This window comes from Pinus tabuliformis, chromosome Q (assembly GCF_031772625.1).
Source record: "Pinus tabuliformis cultivar Carrire ecotype Pingquan chromosome Q, CPIR1, whole genome shotgun sequence".
Lineage (NCBI taxonomy): Eukaryota > Viridiplantae > Streptophyta > Pinopsida > Pinales > Pinaceae > Pinus > Pinus tabuliformis.
The window spans coordinates 560,820,836-560,838,072 of NC_142296.1; the positions used below are offsets into that span (position 1 = coordinate 560,820,836).

At 38.7% G+C, this 17,237-nt stretch overlaps 1 protein-coding gene across 2 annotated transcripts in view; it reads left to right on the top strand.

The window, feature by feature from the left end:
* The window catches only part of LOC149220671 (uncharacterized), a 341,673-nt gene that overhangs the window by 189,492 nt on the left and 134,944 nt on the right, over positions 1-17,237 (top strand). For both annotated transcript variants that reach the window (XM_089384854.1, XM_089384853.1), the window contains exons 8-9: positions 3,956-4,048; positions 4,538-4,628. In XM_089384854.1, the coding sequence (XP_089240980.1) occupies positions 3,956-4,048; positions 4,538-4,628 (184 nt within the window). The remainder of the gene's footprint in view (positions 1-3,955; positions 4,049-4,537; positions 4,629-17,237) is intronic.

The window sequence follows — 17,237 nt, forward strand, 5'->3', positions numbered from 1 at the left end:
TCTTAGCGACGACTGTGCTCTAGTAATACTCCTCACTGAGCATCACACTGATCATCTGGCACCGGTACTTGTGCTGATGCTAGGCCTCCCCGCCCAACATCCTCTGCATTTCTGCCCATGGCCCTGCCACTGCCACTACTGCATCCGTACGACAACTCCCTCTGCATCTGTGCTGCTGCTGGTCCATCCTGCCAACACGGCATCTACATTGCAACCCCCTCTCATCATGCTGCATCGTGCTACTGCACTGCAACTCAGTTACTAAGAAGTAACTGATCCACCCAACTACTGACTTCCCTGTTAGGCTAGAAATAGTCCTGATGCTGAAGCTCCCTCTGCCACTAACAAGTGCTCCCTCTATTGACCTCTGCACTGCTACAACAACTCCATGCATCTCGCACCGTTGCAAACCTCTTTGTGCCATCCTGCATTGTTGCAACACTCTCCTTGCCTCTCGCACCGTTGCAAACCTCTCTGTGCCATCCTGCATTGTTGCAACACTCTCCGTGCCTCTCGCACTGTTGCAACCTGCTAGCCTTGCGCTGCTCGGGGACTCCTGCACTGTAGCACTCTCTACCGCTTCATCCGCATCCGTCTCTACCGACATCCGCCAGTCCTGCTACTCCTCTTCGGGGCTCCCGTAGCAAGGTATAATCCAAGAGGTTGGGTACCTCAAGGATCCTGCCCCTCATTGCCTGTAGTCTTCCTGACTACAGCTCGATGTCTCCCCACCTCTTCTCTAGAGGTACATGAGCACTCATGGCACAATCGTCATCCTCCTCGACTTCTTTCTCCGCCTTCGCTGGCGCTGCCTTAGAGTCAGACGCCTCTCCCTTGTTCTTCTTCCTCGGACACTGGTTCGCATAATGACCCAGTTCCCCACAATGGAAGCACTTGACCTTGGAGAGGTCCTTCTTCTTCCTCTTCTCTTGCTTTCCCGCAGATGCTAGAGCCGCATCCTCTTCCTCTTCCTTCTTGATCCTGACCCCTTTGCTGCTACTTCTCGTTTTGGTCAGCCGTCTGATCTCTTCTTGAGGAAGAGCCACCCACAATTCATCATAATCTGGAAGATTCGCCCTGCCCAGTATGCTCTGGAGAAATGGCTCCCACTCCTCAGAGACTGTGTTTAGTGCGGTTCTTACCATCAACTCTTGATCCGATGTGGCCCCTATGGAAGTTAGTTGGTCTCAGATCTCCTTCAACCGATCGAGTAAGAGATCGGTTTGCTCTCCCTTCTGCATATGGTATGACCGTAGCTGATTCTCAAGTAGCATCTTCCTCTGCACGGAAGTATGCTGGTACAACGTCTTCAAGGTATCACACATTTCCTTTGTCGTCTCCTTCTCGGCAATATGTTGGACCACATGATCCTTGATCCCATCAAGGATGATGCATTTTTCCTTGGCCATTGCCTCCTCATACCTTTCATTCGCTTTCGGGTCAACTGGGATAGCCATTACTCTCAAGGTGAAGTCCTTGATGCGATGTCTGTCTAGAATGGACAGGATCTTGGCCTTCCAGACCACAAAGTTGGGTGCTTCGTCCAGCCTATCCTGATCCCTTAGACCATTCACGTCTATCTCTTTGCTCTTCTCTGTTGACTCCTCCGTGTCTCTCTACTTCCTGCCTGGAAGTTCTGGGTTTGACTCCTGCTGAGTATCTCTACTTCCCGTCTGGAAGTTCTCGGTTCAACTCCTGCTGAGTCTCTCTACTTCCCGTCTGAAAGTTCTTGGTTCGACTCCTTCGAGTCTCTCTACTCTCTGTCTGGAAGTTCTCTTCTAGACTCCCTCTGAGTCTCGATTTCCCTTCTAGAAATCCTTCTGCCAACAGTCAAGTTGCTACTCTTTGATCGTCTATGCAACTGTAACACTGATCTGGATTCCTTGGCTAGAAATCCGCCTCGGCAACAACTCCCTCTACCTTGGTTTTGCCCTGTTAGGTACTGTTCTGACCACAGTACCCCACCAATTTCGCTCCGCAAACTACCTACAGCTTCCTTCACCCCAGCCACTGAAGGATTGAGCCTCTTGGCTCTGCGCAATCCCAGCACCGACAAAACAACTCCCTCAGTCAACTACGCTAGCCCTCCTGGCCTCTGCGTGAGCCTGTTTTTGCCCTCCTCAGCTTTTGCGCTGACCTCTCTCAGGTCCGGACTGATGATGCAATCCCTCTGCCTCAACCCTTCCTCTGTCGCTTTCTGCAAGGATCAACTCTATCACTCGGGACAGCGGAATCTGCTACAAATGCGCTCCTTAACTGATGCCTTCAACTTTCCTGTGATCTGCAACCACGCTCTGATACCATGTTGAATTTTCTAAGTCTATCCGTTAGAAAATTAATCTGTATTTTGTTGGTTTATTTCTTCTACTTGTAAATTCTGAACAAGTTATTTAAAATATTTAAATACCGAAATAAACACAATACAATCACAACATCTACAGATCATCAGCTGAAAGAAAACAAACAAATGAGTGACACCATTATTTTTGGACAAATGTCCCTGGAAAAACCCAATGTGGGAATACCAGTGCAACTATTTTGAGGGTTTATTATTATGCAGTGTTTCCTTGAGTACAATTGGGTGCCTAACCGGTTTAACTGACAGAGAAAAATAAACGGCAGCAATACCTCTCTATTTGAAATAGGTATTCAAAAAACCTGTCCCACGAAACCCTCTCCGGCGACTCTAAAGCTCAGCACTGGCCCTTCTGGCCTCTGCGTCGGCCTCTTGCTGCAGTGCATCAACCCCAGGACCCTCTGTGTCAGACCTCTGAGGCACAGCACAGCCTCTGGGACCCTCTGCGTCACTCCCTCTGCCTTCTGCGTGGATGACACAGTCCCTCTGGGCTCTGCACTATCTTTGTTGGGCTCTACATGGCCTACTCTGGCTGCTGCTCTCGGTCTCTACTTCTGCGCTGGTCTCTTGGCACTGTCTCCGCCTCTTTGTCTAGTAATCATTGCCCCTCGTTGTTGATCATTGATTCAACTTTGCTTAGCAACCCCACTCTAGCAAAATGAATGACTGATCACTCTGGTGTGTTCTCCCACTGACCCTCAAGCCTCCTCTTATATTTTTCTCTGCGGTCCTTCAATGACCGAGATTAAATCTCTAATCAACGACTAAGATTAGATTTGGCTTGATCCATGACTTTTGGAACCTTCTAACTTGGTTTTATATTAATACTCATTAATATTTTATTTTTCCCAAGTTTAGACTTAGGAACTCCATTAAAAATATTAATTATTTTAATATCTCCCAAACCGGGTACAATCTGTCCAAATCATTTCTAGGTCTTGGAGATCTCATGTGCTTTAGTCTCTCCAGCAATTTTCATGGCTAGAGCACATTTGATGCTACCCCAAATCAACAATTTTCAAGTGTGGAATCTTATCATTTTCCAACTCACAGAAGTAGTAATTACATAGTTCTGCAAAAAGATGAATTAGAGTGGTTTGACCCTTTCACAAATCGACAATTTTGCTCAATGCTTAGAAGATTATATCATCTTGTATCATCAACCACTACAGCTACAATATCAAATAATCATGAGAATGCATCACAAGCCAAAACAAGAGATAAATCTTTCATAAATATGCTTCAAGGACAAAGCATTTCTAAAGGGGAAGGCAATGTAATGGAAATAAATATACATAATAATAGTAGTATTAATAAACAATAATTAATGAGTAACACATGAACTAAGGGGCGTTACCATTCAACCAAAGTGACCAATTAATGTGTATATATAGTGTCACATAGGTCATTGTAAATCAATATATCATTATTATTCAATTATTGATTTGTCCTATATGGGTTTCTGTCTATTGTCCTTATAATGTTGGATATTTCTTAGTAAATGAACTTTATTCATTTCACATTATTTTTGTTTGTGTTTTATAATGTGGTTGAATTTTTTACTGACTACTGAATAAGTTTCAAATACTTCAATTGCAGGTTTCCACTGAAGCTACAGGGAAGTTTGGTGAATTAGTTGCAGACCCTCTGACGAAGGAGTTACTACATTTTGCAGAAAAACCAGAAACACATGTACTCCCAAATAAAATTTATCTTGTGTATTTATCAGATGACAGGGTAGCCAAACAGTAGTATAATTTTGTCAACCAACTATTTGTATTCGTGTCTCGACTCTCATGTCTTATCTTGCATATTTGTATGAGAACACATTAAAAAGATATGCATGAGCTATGTTCTGCTTTACACCTTGTGGACTATGCTTGTGTCTGTCGCTTCCATTTTGAGATAATTAGCTGGTTTTCGAGGCACTTTTGCTGTATGTATTACATCAAGTGTTACTTTTGTAGCTCAAACATTATTGATCTGATCTAGGTGCAAGTGAGTGCCAATATCATCTTCTCATGTTTGGACTAATAAGTTGGTCATGCATTATCTTTCTACTATCTACACTTCTGTTGTTTTTCAAATGTCTTAAAGTATTAACTGAAAACTGGGCAGGTGTGAGGAGATATGTCGATTAAGATGGATGATTTCATACATATCGTTTCTTTTTTCTCACAGGTCAGTGATTATATAAATTGTGGGGTTTACATTTTTACTCCAGATATATTTGTTACCATGCAGACCCTGACACCAACTCGTAAAGAAAGAGGTTAGCTTTTAAACCTAACTTTGTAAACTTTTATTTCCTAGCCATGAGGTTATGCACAGTTCATTCCTGGCATATATAATTGACTGAAATTATAAATTACAAAACCTTTTCTTGACTTTCATTCCAGTTGCAGAATGCTGTTTTATCATTTTATTTCTTTTGTAAGACCAAACGACCTTCGTATCTATGATTTTTAGTAAGATGGAAGCTATTGTCCAATAACCCAAGCAGCCCTTCTGTTGAATTCGAGTTCAAGGTTACACTTATTGATGCCATTTAACTTTACCAATTAGCTATTGTAAGCTTTTGATGAGAAAACAAGTCCAAGACAGGAAATTATCTCAATTGCAAATAGTTTTTTTTGAAAAATACATCTTATATTTATAAAAAAACTATTCACAATCCGAAAACCAAGAATAGGAAGGGAATATGCGATGACTATCATAACCTCTTCCAGACTGCTACTAAGGCAGACAGAAAAGCAGAGTACTCTGTGATCCAAAAATTGAGCATCTTTGATTAGAAAAAGTCCTTTTGTCAATAACTGATGACAAACCTGATCCTTCCATACTGAATTGAAGGTAGACAAAGAGCAAGTTTCATGATTAAACACAAGTTTACACCACAACTTCCATCAAACAAAAAGTACTACTATCCTCAAACAATGCTAAAGACCATAAAGGGCAGTATGACCAAAAGCTTGGCCATCACCAAAGAACGTTTCCTACCAAAGAACCTTGCCTTGAAGAAGCTCTAGGTACTTGTTACTGCAAAATCTAGCAGGCCTAGTGCAAAGCCCCACTAGGCAAATCTAGATGTTATGGCAACAAGAGATTGGCCACCATTGTCACTTCAGCGGCCTTTCTCCAGCTGTTTAATGGTGAATTAAATCCCACAAGGGAGGCTTCCCTATAAAGATCACCTAAGGACATTCATCAAGAAGGATTTAAGGTAATGCAAAGTCCAATGATTCGGAAAAAGGTATTGGTGGTGCCTAGAAGGCTAAGATAATGTTTACCAAAGTCCAAGCACACTTTCCTAAGACCTTTTTGATATATTAGCGAGCTGTTATAAGTTAGGGTTTTAGAAATATTCAATGAAATGCTATGCAATGTCATATAACAGCTAGAAGAAATAGCCCTTTAAGCATATATCAATAAAGGATCAAGGCTATCAATTAAGCGAGTTTTAGGGTAGGAAAGTGAGTTATTATGGCTTAAACATGCATAAAACAACAAATAAAGAGATGACATCAGCCCTAATTATAGGGTTTTACTATTCAATTAATGCTATATTTTCTCTTATTCAACTTATTAAATGCCATCCCTGTTAAAGGTCAATAATACATCCAAATAAATTGCTATTAAATACAATTTCAAGAAAAACCCTAACCATAACTCTATCGCTAGCCCTAGATATCTAGAAATTATAGAGAAGAAAGAGAAAATATGTAGAATTCAGAAATCTTGAATCCTACTGCAACAACTGATTAAGTTTCTTCTATTTGTTAAATTAACTGAACAAATTATTTGTAGTTTCCTACAACAAATATCGAAACTAATACACTGCAACCTTCACAAAATAAATATTGTGGAATAAATAAAAAAAACTGTAAGAATAGATGCACACATACAATAATACACTGTTATTTTTGGACCATTGTCCCCAGAAAAACCCAACTTGGGAAAACTGATATAGCAGTTGAGGGTTTTATTTATTACGTAGTAGTAAATCTGAGTACAAAATTATGGAAGCTCAAATATAGCTATCCATACAAAGAAATAATTGACAGGAGATCTAGTGAGAAAAATCTCACTCCCACTGGTGATTTGACACTGACCTTGGCTCAAGATGCGCTGCCTCTTGTTGCCTCTGCGCTACCTCTGCGTCACCCAACTTGGACCAACGTCTCTCTCGCTAACTGATCAACTGCTATATGGAAAATCGATCCTCCAGGGATCCCACTCCGGCTTCTGGCTCTGAATTTCGACTTCTCCTCAGCAAAATACAGATCTCCCTCTGAAGCTCTACATTGCCTCTCTGTGGCACTCACTGCCTCTCTGCTATGCACTCACCGAACTGGAGAAACTTCATTTCAACCTTACCATCCCTGCCCCTCTCTCACTGCTTCGACTTCACTGAATCACTTCCAGCAACACACAACTGCTACTCTGGTAATCGATTTCCTAGCGAAATTGAACTGCACAAGTGTGTTCTCCAACCCCCATCAAATTTCTTCTCGTAATCTCTCATTGAGACATCAACGACCAAGATTAAAACATAATCGATGGCTAAGATTAACTAGAACTCGATCCATGTCTTCTTCTAGGAGATTTGACCATGACTTAATTAATACCCTTTAATTAATCAATGATCCTAAGTTTAGACTTAGGCACCATTAAAAAAGATTAATTATTTTAATTAAGTCGTCTCTAGGTAGAATTTCCAGAAATGATTTTTAGGTTTTGGAGAATACATGTATTATTGTCTCTCCACAAAGTTCCGTGGCTAGAACACATCCGATGCTACAAAAATCAACATAGAGAAGTGGTTGATCAACACATACGAGACTAGTGCCTTCATCTAATTGGGAAATGGAGTCTTTAGGAAAATGGCCCACAAAGAAAACATATAATTTTTACAGCAATAGAACTTGGAAAAATGCTTGATTAAGCCTATTTAATAACCCTTTCTAGTCCCCACCCTTGGATTGAACATTATGTTTTAGGATGCATGACTTTTCCAACAAACATGGCACATTACTTCATTAATTATAATACTATTTTGGTTCCATGGCAGATGGATTCTAAATCTTGTGTTTCTTTCTTGTACAAGTTACTCTATGGACCCAATGTTGAATTAATTCAAACTATATTATTTTTCTGATCTGTAAATCCAGGCGCATTTAGGGGCTTTGTGCATCTAAGTGCTCACAACTTCTACTATGGACCTGACACACTATTTATTATAATATTTTGGGTTGGAAGGTACTAAGGAATTATAATAAGGGTGTGAGGTTCACCCGATTTAAAAAAAATTTGAGTACAAGGGTACTTACATGTTTACCCAACATTTGTCATACATGAATTGGGTGCTTGAAGCTTGTCAATCTACTCTAACGTGTTAGAGATGCTAAGAATTGGGCTTATCAGTGTTTTGATTCAATCGATGCCTAACTCCAATACCAATTGCCCCTCTGATCAAACCTTAGGTCTCATTCAACTAGTCTACTCTGCAAATTAACCAGATACAAGTATGACATCAATAACAAATGCATATAAGTGTAAAACCAAAATCAGCACTTAGGAAAATATTAAGCAATAACTCCAAAATTGCAGGGATACTATATCGTCAAAGCATGCCAACCAATGATGGCATGGTACCTGTTGTCGCACAGATTGTCACGACAACGCTCAGACTGGGGGCTGTCACCCTGATCCCCGATCTCTCCGTTTAAGCTGTCTACCGCGGCTAAGGGGGGTAGACCCTATGGGACAAAGGATGACCAACTGTGGACCAGTTGGGTTGGGAGACACAACAAGGCAAAATAACACTTGATTGATTTTAGAAATTAATGAACCAGTGCCTTATGGAGTTAATGATTAAATAATTGTTTATCAAATGCCTAAAAAAATATGAACTTTGTAATTCCACCATTAACAATCATTTATCATCAAATAACCCAAGCAAAAAGCAAGATATTCAACAAAAGTACAATGCCTTAATAATGATCCAGCAATTAAAATTTCAAAAGATAAATGCTTTAAATAACCACGCAAATTTTAAATGCTAACCAATTATCACTTTCATGTAGCTAATCTTCAAATGAACATTTAAGCATGTTTAACCACATAAAAATGATAAACATTACTCCCACATCAAAAATCTATTAGCCTTAGCGAAATATACCAAAATTTGGAAACGTGACAAAATGTCCTAAGACTAAATACGACACAAAAAATATTTCAAAAAGAAACAACTTTTTATGATTTTGATATATTTTTATTTTTTTTTTTTTTTATAAAATCTTAAGATTAAAACAAAACAAAGTCTAAATAGATAAAACTTAAATCTAAAAGATCTAAACTATAAAACAAAATAAAAAGCCTAAGAATTACCTTTTTTATACTTTTTGGGATTTTTTTTTTTTTATTTTATATTTTTTAAATATTATTTTTTAAAGTCAAAATTCAAACAACTAACTAGATCTAAAAAAAAAAAAAACTAGAATCTAATCTAAACTATGCTAACACCTAATCTATATACACAATATAAAATCTAAATTCTAAATAAAACTTTAAATCTAAAACTTGAAAAAGAAAACCTTTTTTATGATTTTATTATTTTATTTTTTTTATGAGATTTTTTCAAAATTTTAAACTTAAAATCAAAATAAAACAAATCTAGAATTTAAAGTATCTAAAGCTAAAACCTAAATCAACTGTAAAATTTTATTTTTATTATTGATTTTTATAAAACTAAAATCAAAACTAAATCTAAAAAAAAAAAGATGGAACTTTAGATTTCTAAACTATAAAGAAAAGAACAAAAAAAGCCTAACTTAAATCAACGCATGAAAGTCGAATTTTTGTTTTGTTTTACTGTTGCGTGTGTGCAGTCGACAGCCAAGGGATGAACGACTGTGGAAAACACTGCAGCTGGAGCAATGATGGGAGCTGCGGGTGATAAACTCGAAGGCAGCTCGAAAGCAACGATGGAAGAGCTGGGTACGCAGTTTGCAAGATGGGCCGACGGACAATTGCAAAAACAGTGAAGAAATGGAAAGGCTACGTGGTATTCTGGTGAATACAGAGCGTAAAATTTTGCAGTGTGCAGGTCAACGTGGATGAGGCAACACGATGAGTGAGGGAAAGGCAGGTGAGAAACAATACACAGGTGGACGGGTATGCAAAGGTTGGAACTGCGTGAAGAGCAGCAGACGCATGAGAGATATAACGCGCGGGATGAGAGAAGTGGATTGCTGAGGTGGAAATGGGGCAAGACTGCGGATGGGAAGGGCTGCAAAAGATGGCCACGGATTTAATTTGCAGGTGAGAGGATGGGTGGAGGTGCGCGTGGAAACTGGAACAGACAGCGTGCAAGGATCTGGAAGACTGCGTGGAGGGCACAATGGGCAGTGGAAAAGTAGCAGCGTGAGCAGGGTTTGCAGGTGTGCTGGCAAAATAAACAGAGAAAAGTGGATTCACGCAGAGGACTGGTATGGCCGGGCAGCCTTGAGCTCCTTCTGTAAACTTAAGAAAATTTTGCTCCTTTTGCTTCTGATGAAAACCCTGCAATAAATTTCCAGATGAAACCCTCAGACAGAAAAACAGTGCTCCTGTAGAAATTGGTTGTAAGGCCAGATCTTGCCCTCCAGGGCCTAGATCTGGCTTCAGGGCAAAATTATATCCTTAGCTCCAAAAAAGAAAAAACCTATAACAACCAAACAAAAATACCCAGAAATAATATATGAAAAAAACTAAAACCCTACAAACCAATTACAATATTTACAGATTTACAACTCTAATCAGCCAGATTTGCCAATAATCCACAGTAATATTTTCAGAATGTTAGATTTACTATGAGATACTTCAAAAATTCTCTCATGCATTCAAAAAGATAAACTTAAATGATAGACCCAGAGTTGAAACTGGCTGGGCTCTTCAAGAAAATGCTTTGCGGGAGTTGGCTGGTTCAGTTGAGAATTTCCCCAAACGCCCGCTGATCTTCACAATCTAGATTTCCTGCACAGCTCACTTCAACTATCAATAAAGAGGGAAAAAATAGTAGTAAAACCCAAATCCAATGGAGATACCTGCCATTATTTTCAGAAATTTTATTACCATTTAAACCTTAGTGAGTGAACAAGATACCTGTGTTCAACATCACTCTTCAACAAGCTATTACCAATGGCTGAAATTAAATTTATGCAGAAAAATGAAACAACTTACAACATTTCAGGAGAGTAACACCAGCAAGATTTCAACCCCAAAGTCTTTCTTTATTGCACAAGAAAAAGGTTACAAGAGAGCTTTCTTCAGCACAAGACTCACAGATTGAATGATCTCAAATGACCCCTAACACCCTATTTAAAGGAAAAATTCCCAACGGCTAGTTCGAGTGATCCATGTCAAAATGATCTCGATCATCGATGAGGATCAAAATCCCTTTTAATCTCATCCGTCAAATTTTTAAATGCATTTTAATATATTAAAAAATGGAAATTTTGCATTTATTTACTCAAAACTTTGACTTATTATTATTTTATATTTATTTTGTTTTTTCAAAAAAAAATATTTTTTAATTTTGTTATTATTTTTATCAATTTTTTAATTTAATTTTTTTTTTTTAAATTTAATTTTTTATTATTTATATTTTTTTTATTGTTTTTTATTTTTTCAATTTTTAATTTTTAAATGGATCCTCGAACTTAGCCTGTGGGAAAATCACCTAGGACCTAGGGCTTAGGACTTATGAGGGGATTAAATATTTTCTAACCCTCAAGACACTTTACATCATGACTTTTACAATTTTACATCTCAAGGGGGAAAACCCATTTGACATAGACCCTCATAGATCACCCAGTTCTGCGACACAACTATAATCTAGTAGATCAAGCAATTTGTAACAATCTAACCAAATAGTTAGAGTTATTTCCAAATTACTTTTACATAGACTTGACCAAGTACACTAGGAGTCCCCTAAGATTCTAATGACAAAATCCATTCCGACTTTGGGGTTAGGTTGAAGGAAAACTCTACCGATCATGGATCGGTGAAACAAAAAACCTTCCGGAACGTAGATTATCACTAGAAAATTAGGTCCACCTAGGCAATTTACATACATGACTCAGATCTGCTAATATTATTTACAATTTACACATGCAGACTGAGTTTACAACATAACATTATGACTGTCCAATGGTACGAACATGTCGATTAAGCGCTACCCCTTTTGTGAAAAAAGGGGGTGTACTGCTATGGGTAGTTGACACGTAGTGGTCAACATCTGGCTCTACTTAAGGACACGTTGCTGCACTATAGGAATGTGAGAATCCAGAATCTACATCCACACAACACACAATAAAAAATAAGTAGCGTCCATCCAAAAATTATCATATAACATTAAGCACATGAAAGATATAAGCTCTTCATTTATTAACTATCCAGTAACAAGAAAAGTAAATCTAATCCTAAAACAGAAATAAAATGCTGAAATGACAAGGAGTAAGGTTAGAAATACAATACAGAGGATGCCCCATGGCATCAAATATCATCTTTGAAGAATAGCTTGAGCATTTGGCCATTTGCAGGTAAATCAAGTGGTTCGCCATCCAATCTGCTCAAGTGGAATGAGTTTGGTCTAGCAATATCTCGAATAATGTATGGTCCCAGCCACAAACTGTCGAACTTCTTATGATTTCCTGGAGAAAAAACAGTAAGATTATCCTAATAAATTTCAATAAATTTCCCTGTTAACCCCTTGAAAGCATAATCCATAGCCCTTTGAAATTTCAATTCATCATAAGGGAATGCTAAAACATCTCGATATTTGTGAAGTAAATTAGTTAACTTTTTTCTTTCTTCAATACTAATACCTTTACCAATTTTAACACTCTTTGGGCTCGTAGGAGTACCAATGTTTATCTCGAGATATTCGCCTGGGTCCATCTTGTTTTCCTCTCTCAACTTCGTGGCATCATGCTGATCAAAGTGTTGTTCTAAGGCAACCACATTCCTAGGAGTAGGATTTATGATATGCTCATGATTAAAAGATCCATCCTCCTCAGAATCCATCCGGAAATCTTCAAACTCATCCAGATTATCAAGAAAATGAATCACTTGCTTTTCATCATTAAAGACTTGCCAATGCTCTGAGTTATCTGGAACAGACGGTCTAAATACCACTTCCATTTTGATCTTATCCTTAGTTAGCTCATCAGATAATTGGAAGGTATTAGCAGTTACGACCAGTGTTGTTAAAAGCGCGATTTTGTCGCGCTTTTTTCAAAAAATCGCGATTTTTTCACCTTAACGCATAAATCGCGCGTTTTATCCCAAAAAATCGGCGGATTTTTTTTATAGCGCTTTTTTTCAGAAAAAAAGCGCGCTTTTTATGGAAAAAAGCGGCGAGGCGCGGGGCAGCGGGTTATAATAACCAAAATGCGATTTTTTTTTATGTCATTTTTTACTTGGGCGCGCGTTGGAGGAGAAGTGTTGGGAGAGAGGAGCTGAAGGGTTTGGAAGCAAATCCAAGTGCTTGTTGGAGAATTTCAAGAGGAGATCACAAATTTCTCCATAAAAACGGTATGTAGATTTTTTTTTTTTGTTTTCCTTGTTTAAAAACTTTGTTTTTCATTGTTTTTGGTTGGCAAATTTCATATGGGCAGTGGGCACCATTTTCCTTTTGTTTTTAAAGTATTTATTGTATTTTTTCATTGATTTGGGATGGGTAACTTGGTATGAGTATGGGAACCAATTTTATTTTATTTTTCATTTTTTTTAAACATTGTTTATGTTTTTTCATTGTTTTTTGGCATTGGCATTTGGTTGGGTAACTTGGGTTTGGAAATTGGGATTTTGGAAATTTGTATTTTGTAATTTTGTAAATGCTAAATTGTAATTTGTATTATGTAATCCTAAATTCCTATTTCCTAATCCTTATTTTTCCATAGGTTTGCAAATTCAAAATTCAAAAACAAACATGCCAAGGAAATTGGATCCTTTCTGGGAATATGGTGAACCTAAAGCTCCGAATGATAGACAAAACTTGAATTGCAAGTTGTGTGGAAAGGAGATAAGCGGGGGGGTGTACAGGTTGAAGTACCACCTTGCACAAATCCCTGGACGTGATGTGGGGCCCTGTATAAATACAAATCCTGAACTTATCCAAAGAGCCATGAGAGCATTGGGAGAATTAGAGCACACTAGAGAGGCCAAAGAAGAACTCAAAAGGCAACTAAGAAGGTCAGCTGAAGGAAGTGGACCAAGTGGCACTGGTTCTACTGCAGCGTCAGTCAATCCGGTAGCTGCATCATCATTTTTTGTTCCTCGAACCACACCTGGTTCACAACCAACTATCGGTTCAATGCTAAAAAGAACTGAAAAAGAACAAGCTGATAGGTTGATGGCAAAATTTCTCCTCTGGAGTGATATTCCTTTCAGCATTGTAAGGAATAATCCATTTTTCCAACCCGCTGTTGATGCTATTGCCAGTGTTGGCCCGGGGTACAAAATCCCTTCTTATCATGATTTCAGAGGCCGGATTCTTCAAGAGGAAAAGCGTGACTGCACCCAAAGATTGGAGGATTTTAGGGCATCATGGGCACAAACAGGATGCATTGTTATGTCAGATGGTTGGACTGACCAAAAGGGGAGAACCCTTATAAACTTCTTGGTTAGTTGTCCCAAGGGGACTATGTTTATCAAATCTATTGATGCAACTCATCAAATCAAAGATGCAAGAACTTTATGTGATTTGCTGGATGTGTTTATTTTGGAGGTGGGTGCAGAAAATGTTGTCCAAGTCATAACGGACAATGCTGTAAATTATGTTGCTGCTGGTAGAATGCTTATGGACAGGCATCCTACTTTATTTTGGACACCTTGTGCTGCCCATTGTATTGATTTGATTTTAGAGGACATAGGGAAAATTCCCTTTGTCAAAGATATTGTTGACTCATCAAAAAGCATCACAAAATTTATATATAATCATACATCTGTGCTTAGCTTGATGAGAAGATTCACCAACAACAAAGAGTTGGTGCGCCCCGCCATTACACGGTTTGCGACGAGTTTCATATCTCTTCAATCCCTTTTGAATTCTATGTGGGATTTGAAGAGAATGTTTCTTTCAGAGGAGTGGCGTGCTTCGTCAATGAGCCGCAAACCAGAAGGAGAGGCGGTATGCAGACTAGTTTCATACCAGGAAGACTTCTGGGTGGGAGTGCAGGAGGTGTGCGCCGTTACTGAACCTTTGGTAAAGGTTCTCGGTTGGTTGATGGTGAGAAGCCCGCAATGGGCTATTTGTATGAAGCCATGGACAGGGCCAAAGAAGCCATTCGGTCCTACTATGATGATAAGGGAGATGATGGGTTTCAGAAACAACTCCTTCTATGGGAAGTGATTGATGAGCGATGGAACAACACACTCCATCATCCCATTCATGCTGCTGGGCTTTTCCTGAACCCTGCATTTTCTTATGCATGTGGGTTTGATTTTGATGCTGAGGTCGTGGAAGGATTATTAACCTGTGTCCAGAAGATGGTGAGATCTCCAGAACAACATATAGAGATCTCTAGACAAATTGAGACATATAAGATGTCAGGTGGCACATTTGGCTTTGAGATGGCTGTCAGTGATAGGACGATTAAAATACCAGGTATTTTTTAGTTTGTACTTTGTAACTTTGTTTCAAATTTCATTGTCTCTTCAAATTCCATTTTTTTCTTATGTTTATTTAAAATTTTATTTGTAATTTTGTTGTAGACGCATGGTGGAAGATGTATGGTGGCAGAGTACCCCTTTTGCAAAAGCTTGCCGTACGCATCCTCAGCCAAACATGCAGCTCCTCAGGATGTGAGCGCAATTGGAGTGTATTTGAAAAAATACACAACAAGAAGCGCAATAGGTTAACACTTAAACATTTAAAATATTGCAAATTTCCAAATAAATTTTTGAATTCATTAAAGTTTTAAACAATATTTTTTTTATAATATTAATTATTAATTATTATTTCATGAACTTTGTACAGGTTGGAGTCCCATAGACTTAATGACATGGTCTATGTCTACTACAATCTTCGATTGTGGGTGAGGCAACTAGAGAGGACACCTGATATGGAAGCCATCTCATTGGATGAGATTGACACCACTGTTGAATGGAGGGTTGAGACCGAGAGGCCTCTCATGGATCCCACTGATGATTGGTTAGTGCAGGATGAGGGGGAGGAGGAGGAGGAGGAGGAGGAGCAGGAGCAGGAGCAGGAGGAGGAGCAGGTGGAGGAGGAGGAGCAGGAGGAGGAGGTGACACCGCCTACCCGGGCTACCACTACCACCAGTAGAGGACGTGGTCTCTGTCTACCTTAGCCTCTTGTAGCTGCTACTACTAGTTCTTCAGCTTCTAGAGCACGTCAGACTCCACTGCCATTTCCACCAGCACAGGCACCAGCTTCTACATCTAGAGGGAAAGAGAAAGCTGTGCCATTTTCTCGCAAGAGGGGCAGAGGAAATCAATAGGATTAGACTTTCATTTTATTTTATATGACATTATGACATGATGAGATACATTATCATATTTTTTGTTGATATTTTGAGGCTGAGTTGGGACTCAGGACTTACTATTCAGGACATGATTCAATGTTATGTGTGATTTTAGCGCTAGAAATGATATTAAACATCTTATATATTAGTTTTTTTATCATATTTATGTGTCAATGTATTTATTTTATGTTGTAGATGGTTTAGATATTAAAAAAATTGAAAAAAAAATGAAAAAAATGAATATTTTTGTGCCAAACGCTTTTTTCCCGCTTTTGCCGATTTTTTCCGCTTTATTCCCGGCGCCGATTTAATCCCGCTCGCGCTTTTAACAACATTGGTTACGACAAGTTCATTCGCCAAACTATTATGCTCTCTTGGGATAGCTTCAAGGTCAAGGGCATCAAAGTGTTCCATAGTATCCCACACAGCATTTCGATAATTCATAAATCTTTGATTTTTACAAGTGAATTTATTTTTAAGCTGCATGATAATCAAATCAGAATCCCCCTTAATACTAAGCAACTTAATTTTCAAATATTTTTCCAATTCAAGACCCAATAATAAAGCCTGATATTCAGCGACATTGTTGGTTGCTTCAAATTCTAATCAATAGGCAAACTTGAAAATGTGACCAAGAGGCGACTTAAGCACTATTCTTGCACCTTTACCATGCCTAGACGATGCACCATCAAAGTACATGTACCAAACTCTATCATTGAGATCCTTAATCTTATCATCAGGAGGAATTATGAAATTAGACATGATAGCATAATTCCCAATGTCAGATTGTTCTTTAATTATCTCGTTGTGGGGTCTCTTAGGATCTTCAACATGAAATTTTCTTTCGGGCTCTCTATTAAGTCTTACAAAACCATCACCTCTAGGAGAAGGAATCATAGCATATGACCAATTCATTTGAATACTTCCTCCTAGATCAGAGGCCCACTTTCTGGATAAAAGCATACCCCAGGCATCAGGCACATCAACAACAACAATATCCATAACAATCATGATGTCTGGGTAAACTGACAGATGAACTTGTAAATCTTTGATCAAACCATGCACTTCAATCTTTTTAGAATCCATGGCACATATATTATAGTAGGGTCTAGAAACTCTTAAGTTAAAGTGTTCCATGACCCTTTTAGTCATGACACAAGCTGATGTGTTATCGGGAAATCTAGTGTCTACTCGAAGCTGCTAGTCCCACTAAGACTGGTAGCTGTCTTAGAAACAAACAAACTAAAGCTACTTTCGCTTTCCTTTATGAGAAGTAGATAAGAGGGGAACAAAGGACACCAGCCTCAGTCTTGCGCTTAGTTCCTCTCCCTTCTGACAGATCCTTATCT